Below are 23,509 nucleotides of genomic sequence, written 5' to 3'. Positions count from 1 at the left end.
CGCCTAAAAGTGGAAGATTCAATAGATATCGATATCAATCAGTTTTAATTAATAAAATACATATGTAGTGGACAAACTAAACTCAAACTTAATTCATCGCTTAATTATTGAAAGAAATGATTGTGTCGAGACAGAGTGACACCACATGTCATTCCACTCTCACTAAAGCTCCAACTCAATGACCGAGTCAACAAGTCACTGAGTCTTGCTTTCCCAGTCAACGAGCAAATTATCAAACTGAATTACGTTTAGATGTGTGCACGAAATGGCAGATCAAATTATATAATATTATAAAAAGATCGAATCTTGATCCATTCTTTTGGCAGGGTGGTGATAAATATAAATATAAATATATATATTAATTAAATCTTGAGATTTGTTTTTTAAAAAAAAATATATAGGGCACGTTGCAAACAACCGCAGTGTGAATGGCCAGTGTGGCCGCACCGGCTTGAAGGTATTTAACCGCTTCGGCCGGTTCCTTTTGGAGCCATCGGATCTCATTTCTTCGAGTTCCCCTTAATTCCGTCGTTTCTCCTCTGTTTGAGGCGAGATTTCTCAATCCATGGCGTCGTCGCCGTCTTCTCCACCCAGAGGCAAGTTTTCTCAAACCACGGCGCGCGTCGTAATAATCTCCCTCAGCTCGAAGGGTAACCGCGTTTTTGTCGATCCTTAGGCAGCGAAGGCGAGGAAGAGGCGAACCTGACGCCGCTGCAGAAGCACGTCGCTTTCTTTGATAGGAATAATGACGGCATCATCTACCCGTCCGAAACCTACCAAGGTTCAGTCTCTCTCTCTCTCTCTCTTTGTTTCTCTATGCTTTTGTCATGGAATGACGGCGGCTGTTGGATAGGGTGTCGGGCGATCGGGTGCGGCGTGGTTTTGTCCGCCGTTAGTGCTGTTTTCATCAATGGCTTCCTCAGCGTCAAAACCAACCCTGTGAGTTTCAACATTGGGATTTGGGAAGATACTTGTCTTTATTTTTCATTTTTTTTTTCCACTTAACAATGAATGAAGAATATAACTTTTCCTCGACATTCGAGAAAGTTAAATGCACATTCTTGCTTGTCTTGTTTATCGAATACCATCTTTTTTCAATAAATATTTACAGGATAAAGATTTTATGTATTCTTTATCAGTTCAGATATCCATGGTGTTTCCTTGGGAAAGAGACTTGGGTTCAAAGCTTCAACACAAGTAGATTGATTAATAAAACTTTTATCCACCGGGATCTGGCTACATTAGCTAATTGAGTTCTTGCTAATACAACAAGGCTATGAGCTTTAATGTCCAAATCCCATAGAATCTGATTACCTTGTATAAAGTTGCTAGTTTAACTGACGATTACTAGTGAATGCAATAAATTCAATGGTAGTTGTTCAATAATCATCGGGTTTTTAAACAAGATCATCGTTTTTAATTATTCAAATAGAAGTTCATTTAAATGAGGACCATCAGATTGCAAACCTTTCTAATTTGTCATCTCGTTTGAATACATGCATGCAGGGTAAATCTCCATTTCCTCATTTTCCAATATATGTGAAGAACATTCAGAAAGGCAAACATGGAAGTGACTCAGGAGTCTATGACAGTGAGGGGAGGTACCATTTACCATATTCCCACTTGGAACTTGAATTAAGATTGATGGCAACCTATATCTCCTTATTGATGAATCTTTTCTTTGTATTTTTGTTGGATTTGCATGAGTATTATTTAGGTTCGTGGCCTCAAAGTTTGAAGAGATATTTCAGAAGCACGCTAAGACAAATCCTGAAGCACTATCATCTAAAGAGTTGAAGGAGATGCTTAAGGCAAATAGGGAGCCCAATGATCGCAAAGGCCGGTAGGTTTTATCTTTGGCACAACGGAACGAAATAAAGATGTTATCTAATTGACTGAAAAATCATTCTTGCGTCGGGAATTTGTAAAGGTTTGCAGCCTGGACGGAATGGAGAATGCTTTATAATCTCTGCAAAGACAAAGAAGGATTCCTGCACAAGGATACCGTAAGAGCTGTTTACGATGGAAGCCTTTTTCTCAAGTTGGAAAAGGAGAGGCAATCTTCCGTGAAGAAAGCATGATGATGGTTTGATAGCCATGTGGTCTTGATTCCATGGATTATATAGTTTGATACGAATAAATCTACTTCGTGGAGTGGTTTAGCTAAATTTTCTAGTAGAAAGAAAGATGGTGAATCGTGATTCTTGGTGAAGTAATGTTTGAATGTACAATTTACATATTCTTTGTGCTGGCACGTTTGGTATGGTTTTAGTTCTTCCTTGTGCAGAATCCTACAAAAACAAGTGTTGGGCAAAAATTCAAGCAAACGCTTGCTGAAATATTGATACAACCGCTTATTCTCCTAGCAAAGGTTGCTTTGTATTTTTTTTTTGTTTGCCTTTTTTCTGTTTTTCTTCAATCTAGATCGTAGTTCTCCAACTATTGTCTCTTCTTCTCTGTTTTTATTCAAGTTTGTTTTTATTGTTCATGCAGAAAGGATCCATCTCTAACTCCATGTATAATCAGATCCTGTCAATTTTCATTCAAATTATTATTACCTTTTACTTCTTTAAATTGCTACGTAACTTATATTGGTGCAAACTAGAAAAGTAAAGTATTGAAGACTCTAATTGGTCTGCCAAATATAGAAGAGTGTGGTTTGAGTTACTATACCTGATTTTGATTGAGAAAGATTAATAAGATCCAATAAGAATAATTCAAGGAACTTTAGATATTAATCTGAAGTAGATATATATTTTAAATTGTTTTATTTTTATTTTTATTTTGGAAGAAAACTTAAGATTGAGGGTCTGTTTAAGTAGATATAGATTTTAAATATTCTTTTGAAGTAGCTCCACTATTTTAGATTTTAAATACTATTTTCATTGCATTGTCCCACCAAAAAATAAAAAATGGAAATCCAATTCCGAATGCAAAATCAAGAACTCAACTCGCTCGTTCAAAAGGAACAAAATGTTTATTGGACAAAGAACATTTTGTTCTCAATCTACAAAATCATAAAATACAACACAGATTTATGTACGCATTTAGCATCGCCGTGAAACTATACAATGCGTGTTTGAGAAATACAAAATACAGCATTAATTTGCGAATTTTCAGCAGTTTATATACTTCTCAGTAAAATATATCGGGAATCGCAAATCTAGGAGCTCGAAGGATGAACATTCCAATAAAAATCTATTCACAGTGGAACTGATATCTAGTTCTCTTCATCAAAACATGTCAACCATTGAGGATGTGGCACTTGCAAAGAGGGCAAGTTGCATTTATCCAAAGCCATTTCACGATGCATGAAGAGTGGAAATGATGATTGCAGGGAAGAGAAAGTAGAGAATTTCCATCTTCATAAGAAGTTAGACAGATACAACAGCTCTACGAAAAATAGACACAGAAGTAAAGCAATCGAGCTTTGAGATCCTTGTAAAAGTAGGCACAAGAGAAGACAATTTCAGCTCAGGTCCTTAAACTACATAATTGGAAAACATGATCAAGGCAATTAATAAATGAATCACACTGAATGAAAAATTTACGAAAGCAAATGAAAAAAACTATGCAAAAATGTGAAGATAGTTCAAGTTATACCTTAGGAGCTAGCCAGATCGTATTCGATTTGTATGCAAGAAGTATTACCATAGTGGATTCTAAGAACTCAATGGATACTATACTTTCAATTAGATGCATGGACTAATGATTTGCATGAAAAAACGAACCATCAAATCTGAATATGGGGGAAAAAGCAAGAATCAATCTAAAACAAGTTTACCATAAGTGGACAAATTAAATGCCATAAGAAGCAAAACTTACTGCATCTTCCTTTGGAAGAACACGTTCGTTGGAGGTAATGCCCATGTTATTTAAATCTGGAATCATCAGTCCTTCCTTTAAAAAATTTTCTCCATCACCATCAAGCTCAGAGTATCTGTATCTAGAAAGCATACTAATGTCTGCATCTGAAGCACCTTCCTATACACACAAAAGCAAGCATTGAGACAAGGATTAGCCAAATTCATAACAAACTAGTGCTAAGTAGTAAAACTAATTTATTGGCAAGAATAATCTGAGTTCTCACCTGACCTATTACAGAACAAAGTATTGCAATAACACAAGGCAAGCAGCAGCAGAGTGCAATTCCGATGATGCATGTGAAAGCAATGCAGAAGATGGCAAAGAGTGCATCAAATGTGAGAAAAACCACAGTCAGCCTGCACATATCCATGAAGATACAGACTCAATTTTTTTTCGTTGCTAGTTCATAGAATCAGATTCTCAAAGCATAGTTGTGGTAAAATTCAGCATTGTCTGGATATATATAATGGAGAACGAGTTTCCACAGTCAATATACACAAATACATGAAGAAGCAGACTCATGTTTTTTTCTTTTTCATTGCTTATTCATAGAATCAGATTCTCAAAGCATAGTTGTGGTGAAATTCAGCATTATGTCTGGATACGTGGTTGGGTATCAGAAGAGATTCCCATTGAATATATGGGAAAGATCAACAATTACTTGACACTTCGATGGAATGAAGGTGTTATGAATAGGTGATAAGCTAGAAGATAGCATGAAATTCAAAAGCTACACCAGAAGAGGAGCAAACTGTAGCAAAGAAAGAAAGTCCACGATCTTTTTTCATAGAAACAAAACAGATACATAAAGATAACCATTAAAATAAAAGAACAGAAGCAGTCGGTGATTTCACTACTGTTGATTGTTCCAACTAAAGTAGAGTAGAAAACAAGCACAGTTACTTGAAGTGATGGCAAAAGACAACTTTAAAAGCCTAGTGACCTGAAACACACTATTTAATGCACAGCAAAAACCAACTTAGACACGATACAACAAAGCAATTTCTTCCTTCATGGATGTGTGACCTCAAGACAGATGTGGGCACTGGGAAATTATCGTTTGGGTTTAAGAAAAATTTGATCCAATCCGAGCAAATTCAGTCTTGATTTATCAAAAAATCCCTGAAGCCAAAATTTCAGGTTGTGTTCAGTCAAGTTTTGAGATTTCCAAGTTTCCAGATTTTTTAGATATTATCAATAAAAAGTTTCAGGGGGTTACACTCACAAAGTTATGTAAAAAATTTAATCATTTCAAAATATGGGTAAAATACAATCAATATATGAATTTTTTAGCTTTTTGGTTACTTTATAAATAAAAATGTACAGTATACACCAACCATGAGGGATCATGAAGAATTCAACAAAACAGTTGATCTGATATAGAATCCATGGTTACTAATCAGTGTGGTGTTCAGGTTACTTACAAATCATTTTGAAATTAAAAGAAATAACTACATTCTTCTTTATATCTCCAAAATAGGGAAATGCTTGTGTATTTTCAGGTACAAAAACATAGTTATCCAAATTAAGTCATAGTTTAATATTTAGAAGAGAAGACATGTTATTGAGACTTAAAAAGAATACCCAAACCAAATAATCTTTTAAAGTCATACCAGTAAAGAGTAGGAGCATTCTGTAAAAGAGCTTCGCCACCAGAAAACACCCAACAAAAACCAACAATCCACCAAATAAAGGAAGTCATGCTATTGATGGATTTACATCCTTTGAAAATACTGCAGACAAGTTAGGAAATGCTAAATAGATGGTCAACATAATACTTTCCAAACCTTTACACCTGAACAAAAAAATTTAATCAATCTCCCAAACAGCTAAACTTTATAGAATCCAATACCTCAAATATGCTAAATAAAGATTTTGCAAGACTTATCATAATGCTCTCAGATCAGTAAAACATAAAAGATAGGTGGCACTTGCCCGTCTTATCTTTGGTTTTAACATTAATTTATATGTTCCATCAATATTCTTATTAATTTATATGATCCTCTATCAAGTTGCTGATTTAGAAGAGTCTCTTCTTGAAAAGGGAAGATTGCACATCAACAATTCATACACCTTGCATTGGCGGCAGCCTCTTCTACTTATTCACCGTATTCTTTCCAATTGGTAAAATAGTTCGGTCAGTCTATGAGTATGTAAAATCAAAAAGTATGTGCAGAAATCAAACTGAATCTAGTACAAAAAACGACCAGGGAAATATATAGTCAGCTTCTCTACTGAACTTTACCCATTTCCCAGATCCGTAAGCTCTAAGAAAGTTCGAGTGTACCTAAACTATCTCCCAGAATTTACAATTCTGCAATTTTAAGCAAAATTTGGCTCTTTCCTACTAATCCAAACGATTTCCACGACGAGACAGCTTCAATTACGGACAAGAACAAATCTGAACTCCTAGTACCTGCCATGGCGTCTGTTCCCAGCGCCGATACGAGCCACATCCTCCTCGCTATCCACGGAGTCGGCATCCCCCAACACCCGCTCGCCGCCACTTCCCCCTCCCTCTAACCCTTGCTCTCCGCCGCTCCGCTGTCGCCGGCGGTACTCCCGCCATATTAACCCCACATTCGCCACGCACTGGATCTCGTACCCGGAGATCCACACCCGTAGAGGAGTGTCGGGACGCTCGCGGGTGGTGGCGCAGAGCACGACGGCGGCGGCGGCGGCGAAGGTCAAATTCAAGGCGACGTCGAGCACCAACACGGGCCGTGAGCAGACCCAGTCGGTGTGCCGCTCCTCGAGATGGTGGGCCGCCGCCTGGCGGACAGCCGTGGAAGCCGCGTAGGTTGTTGGGTGGACCGGCCGCAGGAGGAGGGCGGAGGCGGTCGACGCTTGCAGGGGCTCCATTGTTTCACCTACTACTCAGACTGACTGGGACTGACGTGTATATATCATCGAACAAAAACCATACTTTTTTAATTAATTAATTTATTTATCTATTTATTGGTGGATATGGCTTCTAAAATATTAATTAGTAGATGGAAACGGGTCGGGTATAGAGTAACGGGTTCGAAGTGGCGTACACGGCAATTCTGGGTATTGTATAAAAACTCTCTGACGCTATCGTCAAGACAAAAGAGTCAAAGACGAAAAGACGAAGCAGGATTCGTCTTTTGCTTTCTCGACGGTGAGCTTGAAAACACTTATCAATGGCTGCTCTTGAGCTAGGAACTCGAAAGGCCAGATTCGAGTCAAAATGTCAAATGGCGAATGCGTACAGGGCGAGTATAATTGGTACGCAAGGAGGAAGCCATCAAGTTGTTCGACGAAACTACCCGAGATCTTAACAGGCCTTTTGCCTTTTATGCTCACTGTTCCGGTCAAATACTCAAGTCAACCAATGTACATGCCGACGTGCACCGTCTCTCAGAGATGGAGATGGAAGTATATGAAAGACACTCCAAAAGGGGTTAGACTAAGATCCCGAGAAATCATTTTGACGTTCAAATTAAAATTTATTTTAACTAGTATATTTGGAATAAGAAGAGGATCTGATGAAGTTGTAAAGAGTTTGAAAAAAAGTTTGAAAAAAAGTTTGAAAAACAGGAGCTTTGCATTTACTTTCTCTTGAGTTTATATAACCATTAGAAGAGCATCTTAATGTTAGCGCCGATGAGGGTACAAGATCTGACAATCGTTAACTGTCTCTCTATCTACTAAGCACCACATGTTTGAAAAAGAACGTCTAAGATACTAGATCTGATAATCCTTGACTGTCTCTCCATTTATCTTGTGTCACATGTTTTGAAATATTCGCTATCATTGTTCGTACCCTTTGAAAAAATCGACCTCATTAATGAGGGGTACATAAGTGTAGATTTGATCCGAAGACAAATGAGAAAATGATATCAATGTGGAGTGACCTTGAGGATATATGAAATTGACGACTGAGACAGAGATGTGATGTTGAGATCTGAGATTGAGGTTGAAACCCGAGTGGTATCGGATCTGAGACTAAGACATGATGCCGAGATCTGAGGCTGAGGCTAAGACCCGAGTGATGCCGGGATCTAAGGCCGAAAAAGAATGTTGGGATCTAAAGTCAAAACATAATGCTGACATATGAGGGAGATGTCTTGGCCAAGTCGTAGCTAAGCTCTCAGTTTAATGTCGAGTCGGAGATGACTTGTCCCTGGGCGAACTCAACTCCTTCGGATGAGTGTGTTGAAACCCCAAGGTTGTTTTGGTGTGATCAACAAATTCAGTTAGGTCCTGTGTATTTTAACCTTGTGTCTAAGTGTGCAGGAGTTTAGGAGCACATATAGACAAGCGGAAGACGCAGCTAGCGAGAAGGACGGCACGCGGTGCGTCCGAGGGATGAGGCGCTGCGGAAGAGTACATCAGCGGACGAGAAAGAAGCGTGTGGTGGTTCCAAGGGACGAGAAGCCGGAGCGGAAGACTGCTCGAGGAGCAAGAGACGCAGCTAGTGAGAAGGTCGGCACGGGGTGCGACCGAGGGACCAAGACTGCGGATGAGTACGCTGGCGGACGAGAAGAAAGCACGCGGCGATTCCGAGGGACGAGAAGCCGGAACGGAAGCCTGCTTAAGAAGACCGGAAGTTGGGTTCGGGTGAGCCCTATTCCGGATGGCAGAGATCACCCAAGCGAGCGGAAGACTCAGTCTGAGGTGAACGGAGCCGGAGCAGAAGACCCGGGCTGAAAAAAGTCAACGGGGTTGACTTTCCCAACCGGGGCGCCCGAAACTATTCGGGGCGCTCAGACCCCTCCAGCCCCAGGGCACCCGGAACCCTTCCGAGCGCCCGGAGTTGACTTTTTGACCAGATCACGTCAATCGTGATCTGAACATTCGGGGATAAAGTTTTATCTTCCCCCAGGGCACCCGGAACCCCTTCGGGGCGCCTCGACCAAGGCTATAAATACAGCCTTGGTTCAGAAGCTTTCAATCAACTCAGAAACTGTAATTCCAACACTTGTACGCTCAAATTCTAGATTAGCTTCTTTCTTTTTGCGATCTCATTGTTGTAAGAGGCTTCTCCGCCTGAAGGAGATATTCTAGTGTGTTCCACTCCTTAGATTAACAACCTCCCTGGTTGTAACCAAGTAAACATCTGGTGCCTCTTCTTTTTCTATTTTAATTTATTACTTTTCGATTATATACAAGTGTTAGTTTAAGAAGTCGTGAAGGGTTGTGCTTTTTATTTTTGCAGGCTATTCAACTCCCCTTCTAGCCGGCCGCAGCGGTCAAAAAAAGTGGTATCAGAACCAAGGCGCTTCAGGAGGACTAACCGCCAATCGAAACAAAGATAATGGTCGGACCAAGTATCTACCTGCCGAAATTCGAAGGAGATTTCGCTATCTTGAAAAAGCGAATGCAGGTATTCTTTACAACAGATTTTGAATTAATTCTAATAATGGAATTTGGTTTTGTAGCTCCAAAGGGCAAAGAAAAATATCAATGGACGAAAAAAGAGCAGGTCGACTACGTGGCGAACGGCAAAGTAGAATACCATCTGCTAAGCGTTCTTCCGCCACAAGAAGTCAACCGAATCGACAACTACAACTCCGCGAAGGAACTTTGGGAGAAGTTCCTCGAGCTGCACGAAGGGACGTCAGAAGCCAAGTTCGCTAGACGAGATCTACTTCGTAATCAGCTCACCAGTCTGCGACTTGGGGAAGACGAGACAATTGCACATCTGCACTCGAGAATTAAAGAAATCGTCACCGGACTTTCGAATCTTGGAGAAAAGGTAAGTAACCGAGATTCACTCAAGTACACATTAAATTCTTTTCCGAGAAATTCAAAATGGGCGTAACTAGTAGATGTCTTTTACATTTCGAAAGATTCAAAGAAAATTACATTAGAAGAATTCTTTTCGACATTTGAAGTACATGAGTCAAAATGTAGAGGTACAAAGGAGCCTAAGCACAACGTCACCCTCAAAGCATCGAGAGACGAACTTGAGTCGGTGTCTTCTCTCGACGACGAGGAAATGGTAATGATGGTAAGACGGTTTAAGAATCTTTGTAAATCTAGGAAATCTAATCATCCGCAGGGGAAAAAGAAAAGGACCATCCGCTGCTACCACTGCGACGAAGAAGGGCACGTCAAGGACAACTGCCCCAAGCTAAAGAACAAGGACAAGGATAAAGGTAAAAAGTCTATCCAAAAGTGCAAGGTCTTAAAGGCGACGTGGGACGATACGTCGTCCGAATAAGAAGTCGAGGCATTCTCTGGGCTTGCATTAATGGCGAGTCATCAAGACAACGACTATGAGTCAAGCTCTTCCGAAATGAACATCGATGAAGGGGAGGCCACGTCGGAAGATAATAGCAGTTCAGGGGGAGACACGGACAACGAGAACGACAAGGTAAGTCAGGTACGATCTCTTCCTCCCGATAAACTCTTTAAATTTGTTAAATTATTAACAAAAGATTGTTGCAAATTAGAAAAAGAAAATAAAATTTTAAAAGTAATACTAGTTAAATCTTGCCCTTTAGAAGATTTAGACAAATCAAAATTAGAAAATGACAAATTGAAATCAGAAAATAATAATTTGAAAATGCAAATTGATAGTGTAAAAAATCATGCATGTTCAAATAAAACATATTTTAGAAAATACAACAATTTAAATTGGTATTTCCGATATCATAAGGGATAGATTAGAAATATTTCAAAGAAATATGTCCCTAAGAAATTTTTAGTCAATCTAGTAGGCTGGAACCTATATTGTATTCCAAAATCCTGTCTGACTTGAACTTGAACCAATTATATTTAGAGCTTTTAGCGAGAAAATTAGACATTAAAATTTCTTTATGAGGCTTTGGTTGCTCCAATAACCAAGAAGGTCTAGTGTCTCGCCACGACCTGGAAGCCAAAATATTGAAATAAAAATGTTTAATTAACTTTATGATAAAAGCATTAAGGTGGAAATTTAATAATGTTTTTAAAAAAATTTTAAACATCTCTTAAAATTTTTCTAATTTTTTAACTTAGAAATTTTCTTGTGCGTAAAACTTTTACTTAAAAGTTAAAATTTTTTTAATTAGAAATTTCTGCTTAATCTTTACTTAGAAAAATTTTCAAAAATGTTTTGCAAAATTTCCTAAGTCAGAACTTTTTTTAAAATTTTCTTACCTAAAAGTTTTACTTAGAAATTATTTAAAATTAGAATTTTTTTAACCCTTAGATTTTTTTCAAAACCCCATTTTTTTGTGATCATCAAAGGGGGAGAAGGAAAAGTATAAGTCTAAGGGGAGGTAAACCAAAATCTAAATTTTCTATATTTTTACACTTAATTACAAATTTAGTTAGTTTATTTTTATGTCTATTTTTACCCTAACTTAACTTTGGTTGCTCACATAAAAAAGGAGGAGATTGATGAAACCCCAATATTGTTTTGGTGTGATCAACAAGTTAAGTTAGGTCCTGTGTGTTTTTAACCTTGTGTCTAAGTGTGCAAGAGCTTAGGAGCATAGGTAGTCGAGCGGAAAACGTAGCTAGAGAGAAGGGCGGCACGCGGTGTGTCCGAGGGACGAGGCGCTGTGGAAGAGTACACCGGCGGATGAGAAGGAAACGTGCGGTGGTTCCGAGGGAAGAGAAGTCGGAGCGGAAGACTGCTCGAGGAGCAAAAGACGCAGCTATCGAGAAGGTCAGCACGGGGTGCGACCGAGGGACGAAGACTGCGGATGAGTACGCTGGCGGACGAGAAGGAAGCACGCGACGATTCCACGAGACGAGAAGCCGGAGCAGAAGCCTGCTCGAGAAGACCGGAAGTTCGGTTCGGGTGAGCCCTATTCCGGATGGCAGAGATCACCCAAGCGAGTTGAAGACTCGATCTAAGGCGAACAGAGCCGGAGCAGAAGACCCGAGCTAGAAAAAGTCAACAGGTTTACTTTCCCAACCGGGGCACCCAAAATAGTCTAGGGCGCCCGGAACAGTCCGGGGCGCCCGGAACCCTTCCGGGTGCCCGGAGTTGACTTTTTAACCAGATCACGTCAATCGCGATCTGAACGTTGGGGGATAAAGTTTTATCCCCCCCTAGGGCGCCCAAAACCCCTTTGGGGCACCCCGACCAAGGCTATAAATACAGCTTTGGTCCAGAAGATTTCAATCAACTCAAAAACTGTAATTCCAACACTTGTATGCTCAAATTCTAGATTAGCTTCTTTCTTTTTGCGCTCTCATTGCTGTAAAAGGCTTCTCCGCCTGAAGTAGATATTCTAATGCGTTCCACTCCTTGGATTAACAACCTCTCCGGTTGTAACCATGTAAACATCTGGCGCCTCTTCTTTTTCTATTTTAATTTATTGCTTTTCGATTATATGCAAGTGTTAGTTTAAGAAGTCGAGAAGGGTTGTGCTTTTTGTTTTTGCAGGCTATTCAACTCCCCTTCTAGCCGCCCGCAGCGGTCCAACAGAGTGTACTAAGCAGGTTGTACTAGACTGGAGTCCCTTCTAGACCAAGTCTAATTCCTTTTGGGACATGTCTGACCCTCCTTGACTTTGATTCTTGATCACACAGGACACGTGGGGGTTGTAGATTTCGCCAAATCATAAGCCTCTCCAACAAAGTCTAGTCAAAGGAGGCAAGTCTGACTAATTTGACTGCGCAGAGTTATTGTTTGCTTACTAGGCTTACTGACATGAAGATGTTGATCTTGTCATAAAGCTAAGTCTCCATCTTAGGATCTGATGTTCTAAGTCTGTCGTAAGACTAAATCGCTAGTTCAGAGTTAGACATTCTGAGTCTGTCATAAGGTTGAGTCGCTAACATGGGACTAAGAGTTCTAGATGTTGGTTGCTACTCGGAAAACCTAGAGGTTCCACTGTACAAAAAATTTGTACAAAGGTCTGAACCTTTTCCTAGCTACCATGTGTTCTTTTAAATTAAATTTTGGATCGCCTGCGGAACTTAACACGTTTGATCCAAAACTTAATCTATTTGTTCTTTTAGGTTTTGACTTGGATCTCCTGCGGAACTTAACACGTTCGACCCAAGTCACCTTAAGTTATTAATTCCATTAAATATTAATTTCCATAATCGGTTCCCAGTACTGACGTGGCGAGGCACATGGCCTTCTTGGATATGGGAGCAACCACCACCGACTAGACAAAACCTTTTATAGAAAGCTAATATTTAATTTCCTAAAATAACTTTAGGTTAACCGAAAAGAACAATCAAATCACAAGGAAAAGAAAAACAAAAGAACACTATATCGAAAACGAATTCGAAACTCTAGAATCGTATGCCTCTTGTATTTAGTATTATTTCCATAAATAACTAGCATGATGCGGAAAGGAAAAATTACTAGTTATACCTTCTAAAAGACCTCTTGATCTTCTACCGTATTCCTCTTCTAACCTCGGACGTTGTGTGGGCAACGATCTTCCGAGATGAGAACCACCAAGTACCTTCTTCTTCCTTACAAGTTTCGGCCACCACAATTCTCCAAGAGAAGTAGAGGTCCGACCACCACCACCAAGCTCCAAGGGATGCAAGAAACAAAACCACCTTTCTCTCCTTCTTCTCCTAGCTAGAACCGGCCACCATCAAGAGCTCCAAGAGAGGTTGTCGCCGGCCATAAGAAGAAGAGAAGAGGAAGAAGCTAGGGCCGGCCACCAAGGAGGAAAAGAGAGGAGAAGAATAATAGAGTTGATCACCCATGAAGGCACCTCTACCCCCTCTTTTATAATCCTTGGTCTTGGCAAATAAGGAAATTTAATTAAAAACTTCCTTAATTCTTTTGCCATGGAAAAGAAAATTTTATTTAATTAAAAACAATTTTCCTATTCTCAATTTACATGGCCGGCCACCATCAAGCTATAAACAAGGAGAGTTTTAATTAATTAAAACTTCCTAATTTGTCTCCAGAAATTTATAAAAAATTTCTCCAATAATTTTCCCTTCATGGTGGTTAATAAAAAGGAAATTTTATAAATTAAAATTCTTCTTTTAAACATGTGGATAATTTCCAAAAGGAAAGTTATCTCTTAAAAATTAAAATATCTTTTCAATCTACAAATAAGGAAAGATATCAAATCTTTTCTTAATCTTTTGTAGAAACTAATAAAGAGAATATTTAATTTTTAAACTTCTCTTTTAAATTATTATCATGGTTAAAAAGGAAAATTTTTCTTAAAATTAAAATCTCCTTTCAATCTACAAATAAGGAAAGATTTCAAATCTTTTCTTAATCTTTGTAGAAAGCTTTTAAAAGGAAAGATTTAATTTTTAAACTCTCTTTAAAACTATGATATCCACATAAGAAATAATTTTAATAAAAATCCTTTTTAATATGATGTGGCGGTCACCTAAGCTTGGGCTTGGCCGGCCCTAAGCTTGAGCTTCAAGCTTAGCTTGGCCGGCCCCTATTGGTTGGGTAAGAAGGTGGTATGTGGTGGGTATAAATCTCTATATACAAGAGGCTACGATAGGGACCGAGAGGAGGAATTGGTTTTGGTCTCCGATAAAATTAAGCATCCCGTGCTCGCCGAACACACAACTTAATTTTATCAATAATAATTCATTCCACTAGAGAACTATTATTGAACTACGCACCAATCCCAAATTACATTTTGGGCTCCTTCTTATCATGAGTGTGTTAGTCTCCTGTTTAAGATATCGAATGTCCACTAATTAAGTGAGTTAACGACAACTCATTTAATTAATATCTTAGTCCAAGAGTAGTACCACTCAACCTTATCATCATGTCGGACTAGGTCCACCGCAGGGTTTAACATGACAATCCTTATGAGCTCCTCTTGAGGACATTATCAACCTAGTATCTCCAGGACACGCTTCCTTCTATAATCAACAACACACACTATAAGTGATACCATTTCCCAACTTATCGGGCTTATTGATTCATCGAACTAAATCTCACCCATTGATAAATTAAAGAAATAAATATCAAATATATGTGCTTGTTATTATATTAGGATTAAGAGCACACACTTCCATAATAACCGAGGTCTTTGTTTCTTTATAAAATCAGTATAAAAGAAACGACCTCAAATGGTCCTACTCAATACACTCTAAGTGTACTAGTGTAATTATACAGTCAAGATAAACTGATACCTAATTACACTACGACCTTCTAATGGTTTGTTCCTTTCCATTTTGGTCGTGAGCTACTGTTTATAATTTATAAGGTACTGATAACATGATCCTCTGTGTGTGACACCACACACCATGTTATCTACAATATAAATTAATTGAACAACTACATTTATCATAAATGTAGACATTTGACCAATGTGATTCTTATTACTAGATAAATGTTTATACCAAAAGCTAGGCTTTTAGTATACACCCTAACAATCTCCCACTTATACTAAAAGACTAAGCTGCCATATCTGCTGCCATACATCTGATTCCTAACCCTTCAACATGTCCATCAAAAGCTCTTGCCTTAAGGACCTCGGTGGAAGGATCTATAGGTCATCACCTGATGCAATCTAGGCAGCAACAACTTCTCCTCGTTTATACGATTTCTCGTATTGGGTGGTACTTGCGCTCTATTGTGTTTACTTGCCTTTATAGACTTATGGTTTCTTCGAGTTTGCTACTGCACCAACATTATTACAATAAATTGTAATAATCTTTGGACAAACCAGAAATCATATCTAAGTCTATCTTGAGATTATTGAGTCATTCAGCTTTTATAGCTACCTCAGAGGCTTGCCATATACTAAGCTTCTATGGTGGAGTCCAGAAAAACACCTATGCTTATCACTCTTCCATAGTTATGACTTTACCTCCTAAAGTAAACACAAAACCCCGAGGTTGACTTATTATTGTCCCTATCCGATTGGAAGTCAAAATCCATGCAACCCACAAGGACCAAATTAACTGTCTTGTAAGCTAGCATATAATCTCTAGTGCCTCTAAGGTACTACAATATATGCTTTACTGCAGTCCACTGTCCTTGTCCAGGGTTACTTTGATATCTGCTAACTATGCCTTTGGCAAAACAGATTTCTGATCTCGTACATAGCATACATTAGGCTTCCAACAGCCGTAGCATAAAGAACTGCCTTTATTTCCTTTATCTCCTTTGATGTCTACAGAGACATATCTTTAGATAAAGTTACTCTATCCTTAAAAGGTAAGAAACCTTTCAAGGAGTTTTGCATGCTTAAACGAGCAAGGATTTTCCGATGTATCAAGCTTGGGATAAGTAAAATATATTTTCTTTCAATCCCTTATTATTTTGATCTCAAAATATATACATTCTCCCAAGTCTTTTATATCGAATTATTTGGACAACCATACCCTTACTTCTGACAACATTTTGATATTGTTTCCAACTACCATAAATGTTATCTACGTATAGTACAAGAAATACCACCACGCTTCCATCACACCTTTTGTATACACAAGACTTATCCGGTTACTAAATAAATTCATAGATCCGGATTACTTTGATAAACCGGATGTTCCAAGACCTTGAAGCTTTGCCTCGGTCCATAGACTGATTGAGCTTACACAAGATGCTCTTAGCCCTTTGTAATGAACCCTTCGGTTGGTTTATATGGATGCTTTCTTCAAAACTTCCATTAAGGAATGTCTTGACATCCTCTTGCCAAATAGATAAAAGAATCCGGATAGACTTAAGCATGACTACCGGTGAAAAAGTTTCCTTTTTCATCAAGCCTTGTTTTGAAAGTTACTACCTTCCGTCTATCCTCTTTTCCTATTATAGACCTTTTTATACCCAACGGCTTTTACACCATTTGGTGATTCTACAAGCTTCCAGATTTTATTAGAATACATATATTCTAATTCTTTTATTCATTACTCTTTGCCAAGATGCTGCATCTTTATCTTGGAGTGCTTCATCATATGACCGGAGATCAGGTTCATGCCCTCCAGGGATCGAGTCCAAAAACTCTCCCAAAACATGAACCTATTTAGGTTGCATAACATCCCTCCCACTACAATAAGACACTTTCTGTAATTGTGTATCAATTTGTGATACGTGTTGCAGTTTTCTTGTGGTATCTCATCTTGTACAGTTGGTACTAGGTTAGATATGTCCTTTATTATTTCCTTAAGAACAAATTTACTTATGAGCATGTGGTTCATTATATAGTCCTTTTCTAAAAAAAACAGTCATTGATGCTAACAATGACCTTCTGATTTTTAAGACTATAAACTTATTTTTGTTTATCTAGGATAACTTACAAACAAGTGAACTCCTATCCAACTTATCATTGTCTCTCTTTAACATATGTGCTGGATTACCCGAATCCGAATATGCTTCAAAATAGGTTTTCACCTATTCAGTAATTCTATATGAGTAGAGAGTTCTAACTTGGAAGGTACTATGTTCACTTTCATTATCAGAGTTTATCCTTAAAACAAATTTGGTAATTTTCTAAATAACTCATCATCTATCTAATTATTTCATAAGAGTCCTTTACCTTCTTTCTACTACACCATTCTGTTGGGGTGTTGCAGGTGCAATTAGTTGGGATTGAATCCCTACTTTTGATAAATGACTCCTAAATTCTCCCAAGAGGTACTTGCCACTACGATCTTACCATAGTGACATTTACTTTAACATTTCTCTGCATCAGCCTTGTACTCTTTGAACTAATCAAAGTACTTAGTCTTGCGGTACATTAAGTAAATTTATTTGTATCTTGAATAGTTGTCTATAAAATAGATGAAATATTCAATACTACCTCTTGTCTGGATAGTCATAGGATCACACAAATCAGAATGAACCGATTTCAACATATCTTTGACTCCATACCCCTTGGACTTAAAAGCTTCTTGGTTATTTTCCTTCTAAGTAAGACTCGCAGGTTGGAAAGATTTCCACTACTAATGAACCCAAAAGTTCATCAGCTACCAATGAATCCTACTTAAGTTAATATAACCTAGCCTTAGATGTCAAAGATATAATTGGTTCATTTTCGAAGGTTGCTTTCTCTTAAGTTAGAAGATGTGTTATTTGTTGCATCATGGGAGTTATTGGATTATAAATTGTCAACCAATCATACCAGAATAGATAACTTGCCTATTTTTCTTGATAACAACTTTGTTATCAAAATAGACACAATATCTATTCTATAATAGTTTAGAAACTGAAATCAGGTTCTTTCTAAACTTAGTATGTAAAGACAATTACTAATAATCCAAATTTTATTCCTATTAGAAAATAAACCTCTCCCACTGCAACAGCTGCTACTTTTGCAGTAGTGCTCATGTGGACGGTGTTTTTATTTTCATTTAGTTGTCGGGTATCCTGGAACCCTGCAATGAATTACAGACATGATCAGTGGCTCCCATATCTACACACCAGGTACCGGTAGATAACTCCACTAAACATGTATCAACTAATGAATAAAATACACCTATATTGTTCTTAGTTCTAAGAGGACATTCTACCTTAATGTCCAAATTCTATTTCCAATCAATTATAATTGGGACCACTAAGTCTATCCTAAAGTATATCAGCTAGGGATTGACCATCTTCCTAAGAATCACAAAAATATTTGGTTAAGACCAACTCCTTAAAAATCCCCATGAATTTTGTATGCCACGTTAGTGTGGACGTATACAAATTCAAAGAGGAAATTTTATTTAATTTTATTATCTCGTCAACCTTACTTTATGACGAATAAAATTAATAGTTGGTCTATCTTTAATCAAATATTTGGTCAAGACTCTAAATTTAAAATAATATTGATTCCTCTAACAATACTATTTAAATTTACCAACACCTCAAAACACCGTGAATTTTGCATGCCACGTTAGTGTGGACGTATACAAAATCAACATTTGTAAGAGGAGGGTTTTACCCATTAACTATCTTGTCAACGTAACTTTATGACAAATAAAATTATCTCAAACACCGTTAATTTTGTATGCCACGTTAGTGTGGACGTATACAAAATCAATCATTTGTAAGAGGGGTTTTAACCCTTTAATTTTATTATCTTGTCAACCTAGTTTTATGACAAATTAATAGTTGGTTTCATTTGGTCACACAAATAATAGCAGTGACTCCGATGGGGAGGATACTATTAGATGTATCTAAGTGTATACCATTACTTGACACTAAATCCATTAATAAGATTATGCCCCTTCCGTTGGGGAAGATCACACGCTCTTAATTAACTTCCTATAGTCATCCAAAAATGGAAGTCTGTTCTAGTGATCCGCAAACAAGCTCATCCGTTATGGAGGAAGGCACTCAGAGCCAACGCGCAAGCTTGTTTGCATTACTTACAAACCAGTAATGGAGACCATGGGATTTACTTAAAAATCCCTCTCCCACTTAGTTATTTATTAATGAGGAATTTTAACTATGCTAGCCTACTAAACTTGTAAACTAACATGCACACACAGCACAATATAAAAGCAATAAATAGAAAATCTAATTTTCAACTATTATGGCTTTTATCTCTAGTTGTCCTCCGTGTGTTGTCATCCCAAGCTGCTGCCATATTTGGCCACCGCCACCGGGTCTAGCTGTCGCATCCATCTTGCTCCTTGTTCCGCTGCGCCTCTGGTCCTTAGAAGGTTCCACGCTTTGCAAGATTCGATCCGCGACATAAATAGAATTTTACAATTTTGATCCTATATTCCATAAAAGGAATGTACATGTATCTAGATCAAAAATAAAATCCTAATAAAACTAAATACAGCTCCTGCTGTATTTTACTACAATCATACACACACATATAAATGCCCTTGACATGTCCAAGGGTCCAATCACACACATAATAATTAAAAGCCATAATAGTTGGATCCTGCATCCACAAAGTTAGCGCATCCTACTATTAACCTGCCTAAATTATGTATGACATGTGCATAATTAACCTAATACCAAATACACAGAGGCAAAACCCTAGCTCTGATACCAATTGTTGGTTGCTACTCGGAAAACCTAGAGGTTCCACTGTACAAAAAATTTGTACAAAGGTCTGAACCTTTTCCTAGCTACCATGTGTTCTTTTAAATTAAATTTTGGATCGCCTGCGGAACTTAACACGTTTGATCCAAAACTTAATCTATTTGTTCTTTTAGGTTTTGACTTGGATCTCTGGAACTTAACACGTTCGACCCAAGTCACCTTAAGTTATTAATTCCATTAAATATTAATTTCCATAATCGGTTCCCAGTACTGACGTGGCGAGGCACATGACCTTCTTGGATATGGGAGCAACCACCACCGACTAGACAAAACCTTTTATAGAAAGCTAATATTTAATTTCCTAAAATAACTTTAGGTTAACCGAAAAGAACAATCAAATCACAAGGAAAAGAAAAACAAAAGAACACTATATCGAAAACGAATTCGAAACTCTAGAATCGTATGCCTCTTGTATTTAGTATTATTTCCATAAATAACTAGCATGATGCGGAAAGGAAAAATTACTAGTTATACCTTCTAAAAGACCTCTTGATCTTCTACCGTATTCCTCTTCTAACCTCGGACGTTGTGTGGGCAACGATCTTCCGAGATGAGAACCACCAAGTACCTTCTTCTTCCTTACAAGTTTCAGCCACCACAATTCTCCAAGAGAAGTAGAGGTCCGGCCACCACCACCAAGCTCCAAGGGATGCAAGAAACAAAACCACCTTTCTCTCCTTCTTCTCCTAGCTAGAACCGGCCACCATCAAGAGCTCCAAGAGAGGTTGCCGCCGGCCATAAGAAGAAGAGAAGAGGAAGAAGCTAGGGCCGGCCACCAAGGAGGAAAAGAGAGGAGAAGAATAATAGAGTTGATCACCCATGAAGGCACCTCTACCCTCTCTTTTATAATCCTTGGTCTTGACAAATAAGGAAATTTAATTAAAAACTTCCTTAATTCTTTTGCCATGGAAAAGAAAATTTTATTTAATTAAAAAATAATTTTCCTATTCTCAATTTACATGGCCGGCCACCATCAAGCTATAAACAAGGAGAGTTTTAATTAATTAAAACTTCCTAATTTGTCTCCAGAAATTTATAAAAAATTTCTCCAATAATTTTCCCTTCATGGTGGTTAATAAAAAGGAAATTTTATAAATTAAAATTCTTCTTTTAAACATGTGGATAATTTCCAAAAGGAAAGTTATCTCTTAAAAATTAAAATCTCTTTTCAATCTACAAATAAGGAAAGATATCAAATCTTTTCTTAATCTTTTGTAGAAACTAATAAAGAGAATATTTAATTTTTAAACTTCTCTTTTAAATTATTATCATGGTTAAAAAGGAAAGTTTTTCTTAAAATTAAAATCTCCTTTCAATCTACAAATAAGGAAAGATTTCAAATCTTTTCTTAATCTTTTGTAGAAAGCTTTTAAAAAGAAAGATTTAATTTTTAAACTATCTTTTAAAACTATGATATCCACATAAGAAATAATTTTAATAAAAAATCCTTTTTAATATGATGTGGCCGGCCACCTAAGCTTGGGCTCCAAGCTATTGGCCGGCCACCTTAAGGCCAACCTTTAGGCTTGGCCGGCCTTAAGCTTGAGCTTCAAGCTTAGCTTGGCCAGCCCCTATTGGTTGGGTAAGAAGGTGGGTATAAATCTCTATATACAAGAGGCTACGATAGGGACCGAGAGGAGAAATTAGTTTTGGTCTCCCGATAAAATTAAGCATCCCGTGTTCGCCCTGAACACACAACTTAATTTTATCAATAATAATTCATTCCACTAGAGAACTATTATTGAACTACCGCACCAATCCCAAATTACATTTGGGCTCCTTCTTATCATGAGTGTGTTAGTCTCCTGTGTTTAAGATATCGAATGTCCACTAATTAAGTGAGTTATTGACAACTCATTTAATTAATATCTTAGTCCAAGAGTAGTACCACTCAACCTTATCATCATGTCGGACTAGGTCCACCTGCAGGGTTTAACATGACAATCCTTATCAGCTCCTCTTGAGGACATTATCAACCTAGTATCTCCAGGACGCTTCCTTCTATAATCAACAACACACACTATAAGTGATATCATTTCCCAACTTATCGGGCTTATTGATTCATCGAACTAAATCTCACCCATTGATAAATTAAAGAAATAAATATCAAATATATGTGCTTGTTATTATATTAGGATTAAGAGCACACACTTCCATAATAACCGAGGTCTTTGTTTCTTTATAAAATCAGTATAAAAGAAACGACCTCAAATGGTCCTACTCAATACACTCTAAGTGTACTAGTGTAATTATACAGTCAAGATAAACTGATACCTAATTACACTACGACCTTCTAATGGTTTGTTCCTTTCCATTTTGGTCGTGAGCTACTGTTTATAATTTATAAGGTACTGATAACATGATCCTCTGTGTGTGACACCACACACCATGTTATCTACAATATAAATTAATTGAACAACTACATTTATCATAAATGTAGACATTTGACCAATGTGATTCTTATTACTAGATAAATGTTTATACCAAAAGCTAGGCTTTTAGTATACACCCTAACACTAGGTTTATAGTAGGTTGAGTCGCTAGCATGGGTTAGGAGTTCTAGGCCTAGGTAAGGCTGAGCTAATAATCTTAGATTGCCAAGTAGGAAAGGATGATCTGTCTGGAATGGTTGAGCTGCTTGGAAGACTGAGTTGCCTTGTGTGGTCGAGATATCATGGCCAAGTTGTCGAGGACGCGATGTTTATAGCCAAATTATCGAGGCTGAGATGTTGTGGTCAAGTGACCGAGGCCGAAGTGATTATAGTCGAGTTACCAAGGCCGAGGTGTCATGGCCAAGATGTCATGGTCGAGATGCCAAGGCCAAGATGTTTATAGCCGAGTTGCCAAAGTGGTCAAGATGTCATAGCCGAGTTGTCGAGGCCGAGATGTCATGGTAGAGTTGCCAAGGCTGAGATGTTATAGTTGAGTTGCGAGGTCGAGATGTCATGGGTGATTTTTTCGAGGTCGAGATGTCATGGGTGATTTTTTCGAGGTCGAGATATCTTGGCCAAGTCTGGAAAGGCTGAGTCGTTAGCGTGGGGATAGGAATTCCGGGCATGTTGGAGCCACTAGCGCAAAGCTAGAAGTGTCGGACTTGTCATAAGGTGAAGTCATTAGCAAGTGGGGCTAAGAACGCTATGAGTCTCTAAGTTACTAGTGCGACGTAAGGAATTTTGGGCTTTGTCATAAGCGGATCCATTAGAGAGTGGGGCTTAGAGGGCTATGAGTCTTTGAGTCTGTCAGAATGCTGAGTCGTTAGTGAGTGGGGTTAAGAGGGCTATGAATATTTGAGTCGATAGAGCGAAGTTAGGAATCCTGTGCCTATCGTAAGGATGAGTCGTTAGCAAGTATGACTAAGAGATCTATGAGTCTCTGAGTCTGCTGGAACACTAATCTATTAGCAAGTGGGACTAAGAGAGTTATAAGTCTTTGAATCTACCGAAACGCTGGGATCCGAGGCTGAAATTGAGTCATGGAGAATGTCGATAGCTGAGGTTAAGATAGGATGTTGGGATCCGAGAATGAACTGAGTCATGGACGATATCGACAAGTGAAGCTGAGACAGGATTATATGATAGTGGGCGACTGACTAGAGGGGGTTAATAGCCCTAAAAAAAGTTGGAAGAATCGATCTCTTGCTTTTTGAACTTAGCAAAGACACAATATTAAATAATCAAAATAACATTAAAGAACATAATATAAGGAAAACAATAAGAAGGCTCAAGAGTTTACTTGGTT

At 38.1% G+C, this 23,509-nt stretch overlaps 2 protein-coding genes across 3 annotated transcripts; one reads left to right on the top strand and one right to left on the bottom strand.

The window, feature by feature from the left end:
- Window positions 1–424: 424 nt before the first annotated feature.
- LOC122031808 (probable peroxygenase 5) lies at window positions 425–2,303 on the top strand. The gene is made up of 6 exons (XM_042590960.1): window positions 425–596; window positions 677–781; window positions 854–939; window positions 1,507–1,601; window positions 1,718–1,843; window positions 1,931–2,303. Exons 1-6 carry the CDS (start codon window positions 566–568, stop codon window positions 2,079–2,081), a joined length of 594 nt encoding a protein of 197 aa, XP_042446894.1. The 5' UTR covers window positions 425–565; the 3' UTR covers window positions 2,082–2,303.
- A 652-nt stretch (window positions 2,304–2,955) lies between these two features.
- Window positions 2,956–6,743, bottom strand: LOC122031807 (E3 ubiquitin protein ligase RIE1-like). Of its 2 annotated transcripts, XM_042590957.1 has the most exons (5): window positions 6,284–6,743; window positions 5,481–5,600; window positions 4,091–4,223; window positions 3,826–3,984; window positions 2,956–3,393 (listed from the first exon to the last, which is right to left on the bottom strand). In XM_042590957.1, the coding sequence occupies exons 1-5, from the start codon at window positions 6,727–6,729 to the stop codon at window positions 3,244–3,246; spliced, it is 1,008 nt and encodes a 335-aa protein (XP_042446891.1). In that variant the 5' UTR covers window positions 6,730–6,743; the 3' UTR covers window positions 2,956–3,243. The 2 variants fall into 2 exon arrangements, with proteins under 2 accessions (XP_042446891.1, XP_042446892.1); XM_042590958.1 differs by lacking the exon at window positions 5,481–5,600.
- Between the last annotated feature and the right edge of the window lie 16,766 nt (window positions 6,744–23,509).

This window comes from Zingiber officinale, chromosome 11A, assembly GCF_018446385.1.
Source record: "Zingiber officinale cultivar Zhangliang chromosome 11A, Zo_v1.1, whole genome shotgun sequence".
In the NCBI taxonomy this organism is placed as follows: domain Eukaryota; kingdom Viridiplantae; phylum Streptophyta; class Magnoliopsida; order Zingiberales; family Zingiberaceae; genus Zingiber; species Zingiber officinale.
The sequence above is the reverse complement of the archived record's forward strand: the minus strand, read 5'-3'. Positions and strand labels throughout refer to the sequence as shown.